The sequence below is a fragment of the Apium graveolens genome, chromosome 4, assembly GCF_009905375.1.
Source record: "Apium graveolens cultivar Ventura chromosome 4, ASM990537v1, whole genome shotgun sequence".
NCBI classification, from domain to species: Eukaryota; Viridiplantae; Streptophyta; class Magnoliopsida; order Apiales; family Apiaceae; genus Apium; species Apium graveolens.
The window spans coordinates 281,968,173-281,989,842 of NC_133650.1; the positions used below are offsets into that span (position 1 = coordinate 281,968,173).

General features: G+C 33.4%; 1 protein-coding gene across 1 annotated transcript; it reads left to right on the forward strand.

Moving 5' to 3' along the window:
• The first annotated feature begins 15,382 nt into the window (after window positions 1-15,382).
• On the forward strand, window positions 15,383-18,775 carry LOC141719728 (uncharacterized). The gene is made up of 5 exons (XM_074522101.1): window positions 15,383-16,508; window positions 16,603-16,844; window positions 17,151-17,524; window positions 17,648-17,699; window positions 18,137-18,775. The coding sequence occupies exons 1-5, from the start codon at window positions 15,383-15,385 to the stop codon at window positions 18,773-18,775; spliced, it is 2,433 nt and encodes an 810-aa protein (XP_074378202.1).
• Window positions 18,776-21,670: the final 2,895 nt, after the last annotated feature.

Below are 21,670 nucleotides of genomic sequence, written 5' to 3' on the forward strand. Positions count from 1 at the left end.
TTAATGGTCGTAATAGTAGGGGATACAAGTATTATTGTACAATTTTTTTTAATTCTTTTTTGTGGCAATTGTAGTTGATTTTGATGTATTTGAATACTTTTAACTACATTTGTGGCTTTTGGTTCAAAAATCTTATTTTTACAAAAAGTTTACAGTAATCATTTTGTTCCTTAATATTTTCTTTTCATGTTTTTGGATTTAGAAGTTTAGTTTCTTTCAATTACAATAAATAACATCTAAACGCAACTCAAACAAAATTTAGTTTAAAATTAATCATGCATTACTTTTATGAAACAATTGTGTTAGATAAGTAATGCTCTCGAGGCCTTTGATCCATCCGCAGATCCAAGTCAAAGGGCTTGATGAAATACTATCATCCGTAGTGTGATTATGCATGTCATCCAGAGATTGATCAAGGACGCTGTCCAAATAATGGAAGCTCTTGTTGAAGCGATAATAATTATTCCTATTTTTTCATTGTATCATTTAGTACTTTTTATTATATGAATGTGTGCATATGCAAATGGGAACTCTATACAGGAAGACAGACGTTGGTGAGGAGACAAATGTTGACGATGGCGGCCTCGACGGGGAAAACAGGGATAAAACAAATCACGCCGATCATCCTATGTTTCTTTTGCAGATAAGTTATGATTAATAATTTTTACGAATTGGATTGTGTGTGTGTCTATATATATACACTATTTTATTGGAGTTCTTAAAGACCATATATGTTCTGCAAGTAAAATATTATTTAATATCTTACAAAACATATTAATTTTTAAATAATGTTCTACAAACATCACTAATTTATTGAAAATCTTACGAATTGCATATATTTTACAAGTATAACATTGAAAAATATATTATTCTACAAAACATGTCTAGTTTACAGAACATTAATGTTCATGTTACATAACATACATGTTTAATTGCAGAACATATATATTGTACTTGTAAATGTATGAGATTTGTATGATTAAGTAATGATATTTATGAAAAATGTTTTCCAGGATAACACATTTTTCAGGATATTTTATCTACAGAATATAGATGGATTTCGAGGACTCCGATAAAAAGCCGGACTACATAAAACTTTATTATATATATATAATAATAATGGTTGTAATTTTAACATTTTATGGTAAATATTGTATGGTGGTGTAATTTTAATTTTAATTTATAAATTTCTAATCATGCTTTGCATTTTATTTTTGGATGAGTTTGACATGATTTTGGATATACTAATTTGTGTGGGATACAAATTTGATTATATTGGATTGATGTGTGATTTGTATTTAATTTGGTATGGAAATTTGATGAAATGTTTATGTGTTCTTTTTTGAGTCTTAAAACCACTTTAAAGTCATTGTTATGAGTCTTAAACACGAGCACCACTTTAAAGTCATTAAATAAACATCAATTTGACTATGTGGATGGTCAATTTAAACTATTTTTACTTCAGTTTTGATAATATTTTGAGGATACAATACTACAAGAAATTTTCTAAATTTGACCGAATTTTTTTGGTTGAATTTAGCTTATTTCGACCGGAAATGGTCGAATTTGGCTAATTTCGACGGAAAATATGTTGGTCGAACGAAGGCTAGTCAAAAATGAATGTTTTAGTCGAATTTAGCTACAATCGTCCACCCTAAATTCGACCGACTAAATTTGAACAATATCCGTTATAAATACTTATACCAAAATATTTGGTGAAATTTCTATTTTTTTCAAAACATTCAAAAATCCCTCCAAAAATACTTAATTCGGCTAATTGTGGCCGCAATTTAAATTCGACCATTTCTGGTCATATCCTAAATTCAAGCAACTCTGGTCAAATCTAAATTTGACCTGATTAGGTCACAATTTTAATTCGACCAATCCGAGTCGAATATGTCACTACCTTAATTTGGCCAACTCTAGTTGAATATGAAATTCGACCATATCTAGCTAAATAACCAGTCATAAACCATTTAAGTTCAACCATTAACCTACAAAATTTTACCAAAACAATCCGCGTTGAGATTGTGCATGTCGTCTTGAGATTGATTGAGAACCTTGTCCAAAAAATGTAAGCTTGTGTTGAAGCAATAATAATTAGTATTTATTTTTCATTTTTTTTTAGTGTGTTACATTTTATTGTGTTTTAATTTACTTGCATGTGTGCGTACGTAAATAAACTTCATGGATCAAGAAAAGAAGTACACAGACGTGGATGACAAGACATATTTTGAGGATGTGGCCATGGCCAGGATAATAGCCATACTAGGATCATCCCATATTTCTTTGTCAGATTAGTTATGATAAAAAGTTTGTATGAACATGGTTGTATATATGTATTTTATCTTTGGACGAGTTTGACATTATTTTGTGTAGCATATTAGTTTGTGCCGCATCAGATTGTGATTGATATTGGATTGGTGTATCATTTGTATTTAGTTTAGCATGAGAATTTAGTGAAATGACATACATATATGTTTGGTGATCATGCCATTAATGTTTACAAATTCTAAATAAACATGTTGGATGGGTGATTTAAACTTTTTTAACTTTAATGGTTGTAATATTAGGGGGATACAAGTAACATTGTATAATTTTTTATTTCTATTTTTTGTGGCATTGATTTTGATGTACTTGAATACTTTTAACTACATTTATGGCTTTTGGTTCAAAAATCTTATTCTTACAAAAAGTTTAAAATAATTATTTTGTTCCTTAATATTTTGTTTTCATGTTTTTTGGATTTAGAAGTTTAGTTTCTTTTAAGTACAATAAATAACATATAATCGCAACTCAAAAAAAAATCAGTTTAAAAGTAATCATATATTACTTTTATGAAACAATTGTGTTAGATAAGTAATGCTGCAGTTGTCTATATTTTTCGTTCTACAATATTATTGTATTTCTAACTTTATACTTAAAAATTATCTTCTTTAAGCAAAATATAATGCATAACTAAATGTCATCAAAAAAATTTATTTAGTTTTTTTTGAAACTACAATAGTTTCATATAACTAAATATAATGGACAATATTAAGAATAATCTTAAAAGATGTTCATAAAAGGAATATTTAAGAGGTTTTGATTTAGGTGTTTGATGATAACTGTAATGGTATGTGTATATTTCTTGTCAAAAGGTTTGATTCTCCCGTAATAAAATATACTCATTGCATAAGGCACATTACTTCTCGACAAGTCACTTATATTTTTCTATAAATACCCAGACATCTCGACATAACCTTTCTTTACGCGTTCGAGATCTCAAGTGACGTAGCTTTTGCAAATCTTCACCATTCTCTATCATTCCAAGTTCTTTCTCTCTCAAATTCTAACCCAATAAAATCCATACACTCACAATGGATGCAAACAATGTTAAAGCTGCTATTCCCAAGGAGGGTACCAACTACCTCACTTTATTGATGCTAACCAAGCTCCTGAACGTTTCAAGAGTTTTGTGAATTTTTTATCTGAGTCCTATCTTGCAGGAGCATTGAATGCTAATCCAATCCTGTACGCTGACGTGTTGAATGAGTTTTGGAACTCTTGAGATAGATAATGCGAAGAGTGAAGCCAACAGTTAACATAAGTTTTCCCGAGATTTTCAGAGGTTGCTACAAAGGACGAATATTCAAAAGTTCAGCACATTGCTATCATTTTCACTGTTGAAAGTAAAAAGGCTTAGGGATATCCACCAATATATCTTCTCATTAAATCATATTTCATCGTCTTCCCTAGTCCTCTTGCAAAATTATTGCCACCACAGCTTTTAGTGTCTTCTTCCCATTATTATACCCTCACAACAGATTAAAGCTCCGTAAAACTAGTACAGTCAATGAAGTATCAAGCTGCATTGAGCTACTTGACTATTGTGATAAAAACACTAAATCAATATTGAGGATTAAATTAACCTCTTGCATTTAAATAATTGACTCAAAGATCCTCTACAAAATAATTGCATTCCCTATAATACCAAGAAATTGCTAATTCTGATGAATGTCCTATATACCACAAACCCACAAGTCTTGTCCCAAAACACCACTACCTAGAGTCTTGGCCATAAATACCATACAACATTTGGAATTTTATTGCATATCGCCTAAAGGAGGTGATAAATAATACACATCTTATACATGCAATTTTTTTAAAATATTTCTTGGAAAATCGGCATATCCTACATGTATGTATCTTCCAAACAAAAAATAATTTTGAGAGAAGAGTTATGGGCTGGAACATAATCTGAAAAACAATACAACATGAGAAATTTTCCAAACACAGTAAATCCAAACATAACACATGCAAGTAGATAAGATCAATATGCGTTTCCAATAAAAAAGACATGATAAACTGTACCTGAAACAGAGTATAGACTCTAAAATTGCAGTAATGCACGGTTATAGTTAAATTAGATAAAATATTTAGTATAATGAAAGAATATGGGAGAAAGTAGAGTGAAATTGATGATAAGGAATGGAGCAGGAATTTAGGGAGAGAATGTAAAGAAGGAGCCATTGACGATCGCTGGAGAGAAAATGAAAGACAGATACAGATTTACTTCCCACATTCAAATATGTGTTTGTGGTCCTTGTCTTTCGGCTAGACATGCAATTGCATGCACCATTCTAGATACCTAGTTAGAGATTAGGTAAATTAATGAGTACATGGTATAACCCGAAAATCATTTTTTTTCTTTTTGCCTGGAACCGGAAAATTAAGCTGGTTGGGTCAAAATTTAAAAATTTAGTGACAGAGATTACCATGTTTAATTTGGGCAAAGGCCATGCGCAATTCGAGATTATGCCCGGAATAGCACAAAATTAGATGTGATCGTCCAAAATAGTACCTTATAAAATATTGGCCATTGCCTAGCTAGCACAAGTTTAACACTTATGATAAAACATGTGTTATTCATCGTTAGAGCTCGATCGAGAAATAATGCATAATTTTTTCCATTTCCATGTAAAAGAGATTGGCCAAAAAAAAAACATAAACAATGATATATATGTTGAAGAGTATAAGATCCTGCTAAGGTCTTTCTCTACAACCTAAAGGTTTTAGTGAGAGTGGTTACTTAACAAGGTATCAGAGCTCGGTTTTGGGAGGGACTCAGTTTCGAGTCCTCCCACCCCCATTTATTTTATTTAAATATTATGCGACCGGTTACTTAACAAGATCTTCTAGACTCTAACACAAGATGCCCAGTTCCTTGTTTCCATCAGGCACAATGAAAACTCATTACATGTGACTTAATATAAATGCTGAAAATGACTAGGTTTGAGCAAATATGGTTAGTTGCTTCACTGTCAATCAACCAACCAGAACCAATACTTTAACTACTCAAGAAAAATTTACGCAACAGAAATAGTCTTAGAATGAGAATGAGCTTGCTGAACATTTGAGTTATTAGTATCCGTCAATGCTAAGTTCAGAAATCTTACAACAAGCATAAAAAAATTGCACATTTTCTTACAACTGCATTATTAATATTGTTCCTGAGACTGGAATTAAATTGTCATGCACCAAAATTTGAGTTCCCAGAATTTTGCAAATTCCTGAAAATTTCTTGGGTTATTCCTGAACTTATTTGCAAACCTTTTGTTATCAACCGCAATTGTCAAAAATTCTAGTAACATTGGATAATTTCTGAAGACTGTCCTCTGGGAAAAAAACATTCTAAATGCATTGGAGATTTCTTGTAAAGACCGTGGCATCAATATGTTTTCTCAAATAATAGAAAATTTATCACTTAATATCATCATGAATTGAATAAGTTTTTAATCTTGATGCATCTTATTCACTCTTCGAGTCAAACTTCAAGTGCATAGATTGCAAGTACACCTGGTAAATGATTTGCATAAGATATTGCATTATGTAGAGTTTCAATTTCAGTGAAGAACTCACAATTTTTTTTCTCCTTCACTCATTTCTGACAATTGTTGTTCAAGTGAATACAACCGAGGCACAAAAGCAAATCCAAAATGATCTTCTAAATCAGACCAAATCTCTTGTGTGGTTTTGGAAAAAGACACTTTTAGCGTGATTATAATTTATGCTCTGTAACCACTACAAGATTTTCAGGCTCCCACAACTGTTTTTCCCGATCGTATGGTATATAAAATTTATGTTGACTATCGAGGAGCCGCGTGATTAATTTCAGACAACGGTGCCATTAACCGTTACCAGAAAGGATTAACACAACCATTTTAGCTGCTTGTTGGAATGTATTTTTTACAACTTTTTGTTATGAACAACCTTTGTTGGAAGAAGCTACAGGCAATAGTTTGTCCATAATATATAACGGTTTTAAACAGTCAAGCTAGAGTAACAAAAATCAACCGTATATCTTTTTCAAACGACCGTTAATCCGAGATTGTGTTGTTTGAAAGCTTGATTACAACATTTAACTAGAAAAACTGTTATATGAGTTTGTTTTAGACAGCAGTTTGAACTTTTAGTGTTGTAAAACAAGCATAAAAATAATGTTGTTTTTAAAGCTTATACCATTGTCTTTAAATATTGTTGTAGTTAAGTACTGTCTTGAAGCTCTTTAGACAATATTTTCAGTTTAACTCTCTTGTTGTGTAAGTCTGCAGTCAACACTTTTAACCTTTTACCGTTATATGAAGTGCTTGACACAATGATTAACCTGTTTTTGCAAATTTGATCATCTTAGTCAACTGTTATGAAAATGTTATATTGTTATCCCAATTAATCTGGTACAATGGTATTTTTTGTTTGAAAACACAATTATCTGATGTTGTGTAAAAGTTTTTATATGAAATTCACCTTTCGAACAAACCCCTAGTAACACTTAAAACAAGATATTCCCACAATCAACATCAATCCATTCAAAACAAACCAATCCATTCAACCAAAAGAAACACACAGAAACACAAACATAACTTGAAACTGATCGATTTACCAATCCATTCAAAATAAACCAAATACAAGTTATAGCGTATCCATCCTTGAAATCAACCAAAATAAATCTGCTAACCAATGTACGGAAACCTAAATCCCCAAAATAGATTTAAAACCAATCTACAGACCATGCAATTCACTTATAGATTGAGACAAAATCTACCAAAATACCAACAATTCAGTCTAAGCAACATCAACTGCATAATTAAAAAGAAACTGAGTAACTAGTTCAACAAAAGATCCTGACTGTAAACACCTAGTTTGCGTGGCGTGTCATGAAATATTTTGCAAACTCAATACGGATCTCATTGATGTCATCAGCCGTATACTCCAAGTTTGACCTACGCATCCACTGAAAAAAACACAAAAAAATATAGACAAGTCACAAGTACTATTGTACGAGTAGGAGTATAAAGTCAATCAGAAATCCACAAGTGAAAATCTCACCTTGGCCGCAAACTCAAGTTATTTGTCCTCAACGATCTCCTTCATGTAACGCATCACAAACATGCCACAATCCTTGCTTCCTGCCTGGATCGGAACTCCCTGGAATTTTAAAAAAGGTAACTAAGTAAAACGATGTCCTTAAATGGCATACATAAAACATGAGCATATTAGATTAATACTACCATGTTCTCTCATAATATTTTCTTCTTCGCAACCTTGTTCAGATCCTCTTTGTAAATTTTAATGGCACTGCAACCACATAAAAACCAACAAAAAAATCAAATCACTGAAAAATATATGGTCTTTCATGGTTCCAGACTACATGCATATAAATTATAAATTGAACTTACTTGTCCACAACATCAACCCATTCCCCATTAGCAATTCGACGCTTGAGAGGGTCAATGTAGTAGACAATCTCCGCCTCAGGATTTGCAACAGTCAGAGTCCAATGGTTGCTACTCAAATTGCAACAATTGAACACCATGTTAATATTAATATTGTACTCAAGCAAATCTTGTACTAATGCACACCATGTTGCCAACATTAATAACCCAAAAATAATCCAAGGTGACACATCCTCACTTGTTTTAAATATCAACCTATTGTAAAAATTCAACCCAAAAATTAAAACAAACATTTCCAGTTATAAACTCAGTAATTAAACTTATGAATTTCACTGAATATTATCAGATTTAACCTTAAAATTTGAATTTCACTTATGATGCTCTAAAAAAATCAACTAATATACTGCATGACATATAATCATGTTTAACCACAAAATTATATTAGAATGTCTACGCGGATATTCTATTAAAACTTACATGGCATTGTAAGGCAATAGAAAGTACTGTCCTTTCTTAGCATTCTTAAAATGTGCAGCCAGTGCACGTGACCTCTAGCCTGCATTACCACATCCGATGGCACCAATCGTGCTCGGATCTACAAACCTTATCATGTTGCTCATCTTCTGTTTTCTGACATGGTCATTTAACAAGCTACATATAAAATGAGCAGTAGTGAGTAGAGTATGATAACTGACTATCTAAAAAAAATAATTAAATATGTGGAGAAACTTATTGAATAAAAAGGCAAATGATAGAGCCTGAAATTTCACCTCCAGAGCACACCGCATAAATATCTGATAAGTAAATGACATGTTTCTTTGTCGAGGCAAAGGCTTCTTTGCATAGGTCAAAAGAAACATTCCTCCCATCATCTAGGGCACCCTGTGCCCATGTCCACAAGCGCTTAAGTGCAAATGGGTAATTTTCACCCATCTCAAGCACAAACTCCGGTTCAACATGTACAACCACTTTAAATGTCTTCTTCATTTTCTTTTTCTTTCCTTTCTACAAAAAAATAACCGTTAAAATAGTATGAAATACATACTACATGCAGTAAAAATACTAATAGAAAAAGATTATGACCTTTGGAGCTGACAAAACATTAGAAGTGCTACTGTTCCCTGAGGTTATCAGGCTTCTCGGCCATGGGATAAAAGTTCCTACGACTTGTTCCACAGTCAGAATTTCATTACCGATGGGGAAGGGAATGTTGGCATCACCTTGAATGACTTGAGTGATTGACACTCTTGCATTCTCTTCACCAAGTCTTACTCCATGAATTGTCTGCTCTCCACCCTCAGGAACGACTACTTTATCAATCCTCGCACAAGCTACAATGTCACTGAGCGATCCTACAGCCAATTTCATCAAAGAATTATCTAAAGCATTCACTTTCACCTGCTCACATGTCTTCTCCTCAACAAACCTAACACTTTCATCCTCCCCGGCCACCATCTGAATATCCTCACGTTCCTCCGCAAAATCAATAAACAAAGTATCAATCCTCTTAAACTTCTGAACACCCCCCTCTTTTTCAACCGGAATTTTCTTCTTTGCATCTTCAGGTGTATAAGGATTCTTTACACCTATATCCCCGTCAACCCCGTCATCAGAGTGACAACTTGCTTATTGGGAAGTGTGTTTCGGACTACCATCTTGTTGTACAGGTTTTTTCAAAATCTCTGCCCTGAGCTTCTCCATTTCTGCAGCCCAGAAAATATCTCCCTCCTTGATAATCTTTGGAGTTTCGTCTGCCATGAATCTCTGAACTCTTTCCTGTATCTTTTCATCCATTGTCTTGGCTTTGTTTTGCCTAGGGAGATCAAAGTAAATGCTCTGTTTTACATGAACACCTTGGCCACAGACCCTCCCACCATGCTCAGGCTTACCAAGCGCCAGGGTCAAAACATCGTCAACACCTTCTACTTTTAGTGTCCCTTCCTTAACCTCCTTTTTCGGGTTTTCCTACAATATTACGGGTACCATATCATCAGTATGTGCTATTTCCATATAAAAGACTAATCTAATTATATAACTGTCAAACTTGTACATGGAGTATAATATGGAATTCAAAGTTTGCTAACAATTTAGGGAAAAAAGGTTCTAATTAAATGACGAGCTAGTGAACAAAATGAATTAAGACACAAATTTATTACTTACAATTTCCTCTGCTTTTTTCTGAACGACGTCACTTAAAAATTTTCCATCTATGTCCTTCCTTGCGAGGACCCAGGTTGATGATCGATCAACTTCCTCTTCATCTGGATGAGATTGATACTGCATTAATATGTAGATGAACTCCTTAGTAATAGTATAAACATCAGTCACATTACTTGAGTAATAACTAAGTTGTTTCACTATTACTTACTCATTCATTCTCGAGGTTAGCATAACCTTTTCGAGACATGCGATGAGGATATACACATAGCATCCTTCTTCCTACAACTTCATCATGACATTTCTTCATAAAAAGCACAAGTTTGGTTATAAGATGATTAGTAAGTATATATTGTTCCAATGCTTAACAAGTCGTCAAGTGATTCATAAATGCTAAGTAGAAACATACCAAAAACTCAGGTGACGCGCGATCAACAACAAATATATCCCAATGCGCTTTTTCTATAAAAGAAAAATCTGCAGGAGGATATGCCAGCGTTTCAGGTTGATCTCGATAAGGGAGAATGTAATGTGTCGTCAGCCGACTTTTAAACTCCCTCCATTTTTGACCCGCCGAACGTAAAACCAACTTCTTGGTGGACGGTGGCAAAACAAAAGCCATCTACATATTGGAGCAATTTAAAATATATCAGATACACATCAGTACCAAATCAACATAAGCAGTTTCTAAAAAATGAGCAAGTTAAAAAAAATAATTTCAAAAATGAATATATAATGAAAGAAGCAAATCAACATAATATTTTTAATTTGTTTTACCAGCACACGGTCCCAAATCTTTGTCTTTACTTCATCAGGTACACATTTCCAACTATCATGCCATATTGGTGGTTTGGTTCTCGCCAAAACCCCAATATAGGATTGCATCTCTGCCGCTTCAGGACCAAACGACTCTCCTTTACCATTAAAAGTTACTGTAAGTTTGTTTCCCATGATCTTCCATCTCATAATTCGATGCATGGTTACACAGCCTCGCTTAAGCAGTTTTAGTCCTTGACTATCATTTGTGGTGGTAACAGGCTTCGCTCGCTTCCTTTTTTTCGAAATTTCTTTCTGCAAGGTTTCAGATATAGCCTTCTTCTTTACGGATTTCGGGGAAGAAGTGGATGGAGTGGGGGTCTCAGTGTGTGTCTGGTTGTTACAGGACCTTGTTTTCCTTAAAGCCCTGATCACATTCATCATACTCTGATGGGATGAAGATCGGTTGTTCCTTTTAAACTCCTTCCTCTTCTTCTCTATCCTTGGTGACTTTCTCGTCTTTAACTCTGACTTCCTTGAATCGATTGTCTTTTTAGGTGTAGCCATAATCTATATGCCACAGAAAAATAAACATATAAAACGTAACAAACATAAAACATATAAACTAGGATATAGTCAAATATGCTAACATATAAACTAGCATATAGTCAAATATGCTAACATATAAACTAACATATAAACTAGCATACCAGTAAGACTTATAGACGTCTCCAATTGTCATTTAGTTAATAATTATTTGTTTTAGAACATAAAACTAGCATATATCTTCAGTAAATCATACATAAGTCAAGATTCACATAAAATTATTCCAATTCAGACAACATATATGCTTGATATTTTGTCATAAAAAACATATATTAATCCATGAATTAGATCAGATAACATATGAATTAAATATATATGAATTAGATCATTTGCTAACATATAAAAGTTCCATTTGCTCAAATTTTACAACTCATATAAAACCCAGGAAACTTCAATTTATCAAACCCAGGTACAGCAAATATGAGCATATTAACCATATCCGATTTATCAAACTTCAATTTCTAAAATCAAAATTACAAAAAAACAACAAAACCAAGCATAAAAAGGAATATAACATCTCAACAAACAAGGCAACCAATCATCAAATCATCGACCACCCAAATCATCAAATCATCCAACCAGAACATCCTCAAATCATCAGTAAAAGGGAATAAAAAGGAATATAAATAGCATAAAAACCCCAAATACATAAAAAGGAATCATCAACCACCCAAACAAGAATCATCAATAAACACCTCAACAAATAAGTCAACAACCATATAAAAAGGAATACAAATAGCATAAAAAAGAATAAACACAACCTTAATCGATTGAGCTGTTGCATGCAAAATTTTATACACAAAACCCCAAATTTTGTAATCGAATGAAAACCCCAAATACATATAATCAAAAAACCACCCAAATCCATATACACAAAACCCCCAAATCTATGAAATCGAAAAACCCCCAGAAAAACCCCAAAATAAGAAGCTATGAAATCGAAAACCCCCAAGATAAAATCCCTAAAAATCTATGAAATCTTTGCTCTAGGGTTGAGCATATACCTTACTAAGCTGGAGATGGAGTGATCATGGGTAAAATCGTTGAAATCGCCGTTAAGCCGGGGTTGAGTGATCGTGGGTTGCGAGGAGATGAAATGAGCTGAAATGAGCTGAAATGTTACTTTACAACACCGGGAAAAAATGGGGGAGAAAAAAATAATTGGGGGGGAAACGAAAAATCAAACCAACGGATGAGATTGCAAGCTGGCTTTCATCTAATGGCCAATGGAGTTTCCTATAATATTGTTTTTTTATTAAAAGTAAAATAAGTGAAAATAATTTTTAAGAAACAACCATGTTAGATTTAGGTACAACAATTTTGTCTAAATATGTGTAATTAGAAGGCCTCTGTAACAACGGTTCTATTTATATTTTGTTAATAATATTTTGATCCTATACATTATATGTTCAATTAATTAATTTTATCCTACAATTTTCGATAAATTTATACGAATAAGTATATCATATTAAAAAGATCACATTATGAATATAATGTACCCTAAATAACCCAGATAAGTATATAACACAAACTGAAATCTCGCAAATCCTAAATGGAGTTAGTGATTTATCGACATGATGCAGTTATTCGGTTTTTTACCCGTATATCACACAATCCGAAATCTCGAAAATCCCAAACCGAGTTAGAGATTCATCGACTTGATGAATTAATCTGATTTTTTACCCGAAAATCACACAACCCGAAATCTCGAAAATCCTAAACCGAGTTAGTGATTCATCGACATGATGCGGTAATTTGGTTTTTTTCCCATATATCTCACAACTCGTAATTTTTTTAATATGGAAAACCGAGTTAGTGATTCATCGACATGATGCAGTACTTCGGTTTTTTTCCCGTATATCACATAACCCAAAATCTCGCAAATCCTAAACCTAGTTAGAGATTCATCGACATGATGCAGTACTTCGGTTTTTTTCCCGTATATCACACAACCCGAAATCTCGCAAATCCTAAACCGAGTTAGTGATTCATCGACATGATGCAGTACTTCGGTTTTTTTCCCGTATATCACACAACCCGAAATCTCGCAAATCCTAAACCGAGTTAGAGAATCATCAACATGATGCAGTACTTCGGTTTTTTCCCGTATATCACACAACCCGAAATCTCGTAAATCCTAAACCGAGTTAGTGATTCATCGACATGATGCAGTACTTCAGTTTTGTTCCCGTATATCACACAACCCGAAATCTCGCAAATCCTAAACTGAGTTAGAGATTCATCGACATGATGCAGTACTTCGGTTTTTTCCCATATATCACACAACCCCAAATCTCGCAAATCCTAAACCGAGTTAGTGATTCATCGACATGATGCAGTACTTCGGTTTTTTTCCCCGTATATCACCCAACCCGAAATCTCGAAAATCCTAAACCGAGAAAAAGATTCATCGACTTGATGAATTAATCTGATTTTTTACCCGAAAATCACATAACCCAAAATTTCAAAAATCTTAAACCGAGTTAGTGATTCATCGACATGATGCAGTAATTCGGTTTTTACCTGTATATCTCACAACCCGTAATCTTTTTAATATGGAAAATCGAGTTAGTGATTCATCGACATGATGCAGTACTTCGGTTTTTTTCCCGTATATCACACAACCCGAAATCTCGCAAATCCTAAACCGAATTAGTGATTCATCGACATGATGCAGTAATTCAGTTTTTTACCCTTATATCTCACAACCCGTAATCTTGTTAAAATGGAAAACCGAGTTAGTGATTCATCGACATGATGCAGTTATTCGGTTTTGCTCCCGTATATCACACAATCCGAAATCTCGAAAATCCTAAACCGAGTTAGAGATTCATCGACTTGATGAATTAATCCGATCTTTTACACGGAAATCACACAACCCGAAATTTCGAAAATCCTAAACCGAGTTAGAGATTCATCGACTTGATGAATTAATCCGATCTTTTACTCGGAAATCACACAAACCGGTACTCAAAATTTAAGATAATATCACAGTCAGTGAGCTTTAATTATGTCTGAACAACTGCATAGTGAAATTAGGTCGTTCCTCGCTTATCATCTCATCGACTCTCTTACTCTCTTACTCTCTGCTTCATCATGGAGGCGGCTCCCTCCTTTTACTCACCTCCGTTATAGGTAATTCCACCTACTCAACCTCCGTTGTTTCTAGTGTTTCTGGTGTTTAAGCCTTCGATTTTATATGTGAGCTCCACCATTTAGTAATTTGGGGACTATATTTTACTTGAATTTATGTGTGCTTTGGATATGTGTTTAAATTATAGCTCAACTCATCTAGCTCAACTCATCTATAGTTTAATTTCTGTTTAATTTGTAGCTCAACTAATCTAGGTCAACTAATATGTAGTTTAATTTATGTTTAATTTTTAGTTTTGTTTATGTTTAATTTTTTGTTTAATTTTTGTTTAATTTGTAGCTTAACTCATTTAGATGTAGTTTAATTTGTGTTTTTATAGTTGCAGTTTTTGTAGATATGTTATGTTTTTGTAGCTCAATATTCTCTGCTCAACTCATTGCAGTTTAATATAGTTGTTAGTTTTTGTAGTTATGTTATGTTTTTGTAGCTCAATGTTATATTTGTGTTAGATTTTTTTTCTTATCATTGCTCAATGTACATCTCTGCTCTGGTTTTGGAGTTGCAGGTTTGACCATATCATTGCTCTGTTATGTTAGTGTAGCTGCAGTTTTTGTAGTTGTGTCATTTTTACCATGTCTCCAATAAAAGGATTCATCTTATTTGCCCATGTTGTTTTTGTAGTTGTGTCATTTTGTAGTTGTGTCGTTTTGACCATATCATTGTGCCATTTCTCTTTTTCAGTTTGTTCAAGTCAAAAGATGGATAGATCATGGTTAAAAGCTGATAGAAGAACAAAAGAGTTTAAGAAAAGAGTGGACGATTTATGATGTTTGCAATTGAGAACGGGTATAACGAAGACAAAATAAGTTGTCCCTGCTTAAAGTGTGCACATAACAAATCTTGGAAAGCTCGGATTGTTAAAAATTATCTTTTCCAATATGGCATTGATGAAACTTATACACGTTGGATATGGCACGGGGAGCCAAATCCGGTAGAAAGTCCTCCATAGGAGGAAAGTGACTCCTCTAGATCTGTTAACCAAGCGTACACAAGAATGGGTGAAGCTGACGAAGATGATGATGATTTCTCTTCAGATTCTTCAGATTTCATCAATCACATGGAAGCTGAGCATGAACCTCTTTATCCAGGTTGTGAGAATTATACTAAGATGAAAGCTTTGGTTAAGTTATTCAACTTGAAGGTGAAGCATGGTATGTCTGATTCATATTTTTCTGATGTTCTTTTATTGATTGGGTCTTTGCTTCCGGATGGCAACAATATCCCTTCTTCTTTCAATGAAGCAAAGAAAACCTTATATGCATTAGGAATGGGGTATGAGAAGATACACGCATGCCCGAATAATTGTCTCTTATATCGTAGGCAGATAGATGAAGATGAGACAACTTGTCATATATGTAAGGCTTCTAGATGGAAATTGAATAAGAAAGGAGAAGAACAGAAAGGAGTCCCTGCAAAGGTTTTATGGTATTTTCCGTTGATACCAAGAATAAGAAATTTGTTCAACACACCTCAGATTGCAAAGGACATGACCTGGCACGAGACGGAGCGAGAACAGGATGGTAAACTGAGGCATCTGGCTGACTCGCAAACATGGAAAAATGTCGATCAAGAGTGGCCTGATTTTGCATCAGAGAGTAGGAACCTTCGGTTGGCTTTATCCTCCGATGGTTTCAATCCTTTTCATGGCAACCGTACTGAATATTCAATTTGGCCTGTTTTGCTATCGGTTTACAACCTTCCACCTTGGCTCTGTATGAAAAGAAAGTACATTATGCTTTGCTTGTTAATATCAGGACCGACTGAGCCTGGAAATGATATCGACGTGTTCTTGCAACCACTTATAGAAGATCTGCAAGAGTTGTGGCGCGGGAAACAAGTGTATGATGCATATAAACAAGAGAATTTCTTACTAAGGGGGATATTATTATGGACGATAAGTGATTATCCGGCCTTAGGGAACTTGTCAGGAAATGTAATTAAAGGGTATAATGCTTGTACTATTTGTGTTGACAACAGAAAGGCTACTAGGCTTGTTCATTATCGGAAGACGGTGATTATGAGGCATATGAGGTGGTTGCCCCGTCATCATCCGTATAGAAAGCAAAAATCAGCTTTTGATAACACTGTTGAGAAGGGTGTTGCTCCAATTCCGTTAACTGGTTCCGTTAATTGGTGAGCAAGTTCTTGGAAGAGTACATCATCTAAGGGACCATGTTTTTGGTAAGACACAATGCCAACCTCAATGGAATTAAGGTGAAGCTCGACCAGTTTGGAAGAAGGTATCTATATTCTTCCAACTTGAGTATTCAAAGTTTTTGCCGGTGAGGCATGTTCTCGATGTGATGCACATTGAGAAAAATATATGTGAATCTTTGCTTGGAACTTTGCTAAATATTCCTGGAAAGATAAAAGATAGGGAGTCTGTCCGTCTTGATATGGCTGACATGGGAATAAGAATGGAGTTGAGGCCAAAAACTCCCGGAAAGAAAGAGAAGGTACCTTAGGCTTCATGGAACTTATCAAATGCAGAAAAGAAGGTAGTTTGCTCATCCTTTCTTCAGATGAAGTTACCGGATGGATTTTGTTCAAATATCAAGAATGTTGTTAATATGGAAAAACTTCGGCTTGTTGGAATGAAATCTCATGATTGCCACACAATATTGCATCATTTTCTTCCAATTTCGATTCGGTCAGTACTACAAAAGCAAGTCAGGTGCACAATAATAAGGTTTTGCCTATTTTTCAAAGCAATTTGCAGTAAAGTCATCGATGTAGATAAATTGGAAAATATGCAATCTCAGTTGGTGGAAACATTATGCCAGCTAGAAAAACACTTCCCCCTTTCGTTTTTTGATGTGATGATCCATCTCTCAATTCATCTTGTGAGAGAGGTTAAGCTTTGCGGGCCAATCTTTCTTGATTGGATATATCCTTTCGAGAGATATATGAAGGCGTTTAAGGGATACGTACGCAACCCTGCTCATCCCGAAGGCTATATTACAGAGGCATATGTTGTCGAGAAGGCCGTTGAATGTTTGGTCAATTTTGAAGAAGCTACCATAGGTTTGCCAAAAAAGGGTAGGGATGAGCAAAATGGAATAACCAGACCTCTATCCGGTGCGACAATCATAAAGCCGAGCAACGAGGACTTGCAGCTTGCACACATATGTTTTCTGTAAAATAGCAATGACATCAGGCCATATTTTGAGTAAGTTACTAACGTGTGTGTGTATTTTGTTATTCATTTATTTTCAGCCTTTTCATGATTCACTATTAAAGCAATTTTTTTTACTTGTAGTGAACATATGGCATCTTTGATGGAAAGATACCCGCATCATGAAAATGACCCAGTATGGCTAAAAAACTAGCAAAATGATCAATTCCCCGAATGGTTCAAGAAAAAGGTAAGATTTCTATTAGTCTTTTTATTACTACTTTTATATCGTCCTAATTAAAATGTAAGTGACAACTAATATAGGATCTCAAAAAATTCCAATAAAAATTTAAATCACAGCCCTCTTTTTAATTACTAATTGTGCTGGACTTCCACATGATTTTTGAGCATGAGTCAAAAAAACCTAAATCCAAGTACAAGTATGATCTGCATATTTATATAGTCCTTGCTTAAGGATTTAGCGGTATAGGAGGGTGTAAAATATATCTTTAATATTGGAGTAACTCATTTCATTTACTTTAAAAGTAGCTTAATTATAAGTATACACTCAAACTCCATATTATAATATTATAATTATATTATAACTAGTATAAATAATATGTTTTTGGACAGATTGAAACAGAATTGCTCCATGATCATAATGGCATAACTGATGAGATAAGGTGGATTGCAGAAGGGCCTAACAAGATTGTTCCTACATTCAGCGGTTATAGAATCAACGGTGTTAGTTATAGCACCAAGGATCGCGATGATAATCGACAAGTCCAGTGTAGTGGTGTTTCTGTTGTTGCTGATACATTGATGCTTGTTGAAAAAGATAACACTGTTGAACATACTGCACAGACCTATTACGGAGTTATAACAAGTATATGGGACTTAGACTATAATAAATTCAGGGTCCCTATATTTCGTTGTAATTGGGTAGATATTAACAAAGGGGTAAAGGTCGATGACTTGGGATTTATATTGGTTAATTTGAACAAATTAGGATTTGTAAATGATCCTTTCGTACTAGGAAAACATGTTAAGCAAGTTTGCTACATTGATGATCCTCTTGAGAAATTCTGGTATGTGGTGTTAAAGCTACCAGAAAAGAACTTTAATGACCACTCTGATGAGGAAAATGATGGCTATATAGAAATAGAACTTGAGAATGAGCTACAAACGCCCCTGTTCCCAAATATGGATGAACATGATGATGAAAACGCTAGTTATATGCGAGAGGAAGAAGAATGGATTCAGCTTCCATAATGGTAATATATAGGATTATTTATACAGCTTTGAATCCTTTTACTACTCACTTGTCTTTTTCTTATAGGTGAAACTCACATTATATATCTACATGTACTTCTGCTCAACCCCTTGATGAGATTACTTTTGTCGTGGTAAAATCATCATCTAGTTGACTTTGAGTTTGTTTGGTTATAATAGATGATGATTTTATCATAGCAAAAATAATCATTCGGCAGACAAACACATAGGAATATTATGGCTTGCTTGGAGACAGGAGGCTGGATGGAGATATGTTTATTATTGCAAATGATAAAATTATACAATTTGTGGTATCAAACTTCTAGTCCTTAAGGTTAATGTTATGTTTTCTATATATGCAGATTTACTTGGCGTCGGTTATAACACAAGTCCTTCAAAACTGTGGCTAATCAGCATGCAACTTAGCAAAGCCAAGCCACGAGAACTGTCTACCCATTTTCATTTTAACATTCATTGTTGTTTGTGGAAGTCTTTGTCGAAACAACTCTATTTGAGTTCCAATTTGATTTGAATTTCTTGTCCAATTCATGTACTGATTACTAAATTTATTGATGTGGTTTGCTACTCTGTTAGAATTGGTTTACAATTCCGCTTTGACCATTTCTAGTTTGCTGTTGGTTGGTTAATCTATGGACTGGATTTTGGTGGTATGTTGGTGTTTGGTTTGTGTAACTGGGATGTGACATATACAAGTCAATTTTTTTTCTATCTTCATTAAACAGAAAACAGTTTATTATGACAATATCCTAAACCATCTTCTAAACGTGAAATTCAAACAACCATATCCTAAACTGTTGTATGAAACACATTATTTCATGGTATCAATAACCATTGTCTATGAAGTTTGCATTAGATAATGGTATTTAAACTCTGTTGTCTGATATTCAATAAAATGTTAGTTTCTATATACTATTGTCTAACTTGCATAACGTTTTTTCCAAACACCATCGTCTTATGATGAAAATGAATTTATATACACACAACATGTGGACACCATTGTTGTAAAGCGTTCTAAACAACAGAGCCTCAAAGAACTGTTGTGTCAATATATCAAAGCATGCAACTTAGACAATAGTGTGTAGAATCAACTATAACTGTTATTATACGAGAACCAGGACAACTGTTTTTTAATTACAAAGAAAAGCCCGTTGTTTCTATTTTCGGGATGACGGGTTTCTTCTCAACCGTTGTCTGATAACAGTTGTAGGAGACTGAATTTCTTGTAGTGAACAACCAGGAGCACACCAGATCGTTATAATGTTCCCAAGCCTTCACATTAGCAAACTTTGTAGCCGTACTTGCATGTCTATGAATCACTCCATCAATAAACCCTAACTTATTCTTAGTGGACAAACTAAGAATTATAGAGCTTCTCATATTACTATTACCAGATCCATTGACCTTAATCTTGACTAATCCAGAAGAATTAACATCATAAGGATGAATGTAATATGCATTAGATGGATCTTGATTAGGTAAAAGTACATTTATATTCTAAGCATTATTAATAGATAATTTAGACATTTCTAAAATGCAGAGCTTAAACATAGATGATGAACACACTCTCAAGAACAAGTATCTTGAACAGAATCAATTAAGAATCTTTAAGGAGAAGCGACAAACTAAGATATGATATAAAAATAGTTCAAAAACGTGTAATTATGGCTAATCGATCAAATAAAACTTTCATAATGGAGAGAAAACACCTTAATAAACAAAGATTTGCTCTGAAAACTTCAGATAACATAGTAATCTTTATAACGTGATTTCAATTGCTTCGATTCTGATATGTTTGATGATTTTTAGAAGCTTTGACACCATGATAATAATTGAAACTAAATGTTTATTAACATTAAGCAAAACAAAGTTTAGAGAAAGCTTGTTTAAGTACATGATATTTATATTTTCTTATTATATGTAGTGAGAAAGAGAGAGAGAGAAAGAGAGAGAGATTTAACTAGTTTGAATGATGAAATGAAGACAATAATTCCACTTAAGGCTGTCAAACGGATAATTCAGATACAGATTTGCCTATATCCGTATCTGGATCCGAATTCGAAAATTTGTATCTTTATCTGTATCCGAATCCGAAAATATTTAAAGAGTAATATCTGAATCCGGATACGGATCCAACAGATGTTATCCATATACAGATAATATCCGGATCTGAATCCGATTTTCAATCAGATTTTTTATTTTTATATTAAAAATTAAAAAAATTGAAAGATTATAGGAAAAAATAAATTTTATTTTTAAAATTAAAGTAAGAGTTAAAGCGATTTAATCCTATTTTAATTTATTCAAAAATAAAATTTTATTTATCTTTTCAATATATTGACTTTAATTTGTTGAACTGAAACAATTTTTTTATATATGTCTATACTATTTTAATAATTACATAAAATTTGTATGAACATAATATTTAATATATATTTTGACATTTATATATAGTGTGTGTGTGTGTGTATACGTACACACACACTATAAATTTAATATAATAAATTATAAACTAAATGAATTTATTCAGATTCAGATATTATCAAAAATTATTTTTATTTATCTTTCAATATATTGATTATCTTTAATTTGTTGAAATTAAATAACTTTTTTATATATGTCTATATTATTTTAATAAATTTGTATAAAGATAATATTTAATATATATATATATGTGTGTGTGTATATGCACACACTATAAACTTAATATAATAAATTATAAACAATATACATATTTAAATATAATATATTTATTTGGATTCCAATATTATCGGATACGAATATGCGTGTATCCCTACCCATATCCGTAACCGTCAAATTCAGATATGGATAATATCCGCTTTGTTTTGAATACGAATAACATTCGCTTTATTTCGG

Coding starts and splice junctions, on each gene's coding strand:
- LOC141719728 (XM_074522101.1), top strand. CDS start 15,383: ATGGGTGAAGCTGACGAAGATGATGATGATTTCTCTTCAGATTCTTCA. Junction 17,525..17,647: donor CTTGCACACATATGTTTTCT/GTAAAATAGCAA, acceptor TTTTACTTGTAG/TGAACATATGGCATCTTTGA. Junction 17,700..18,136: donor CGCATCATGAAAATGACCCA/GTATGGCTAAAA, acceptor GTTTTTGGACAG/ATTGAAACAGAATTGCTCCA.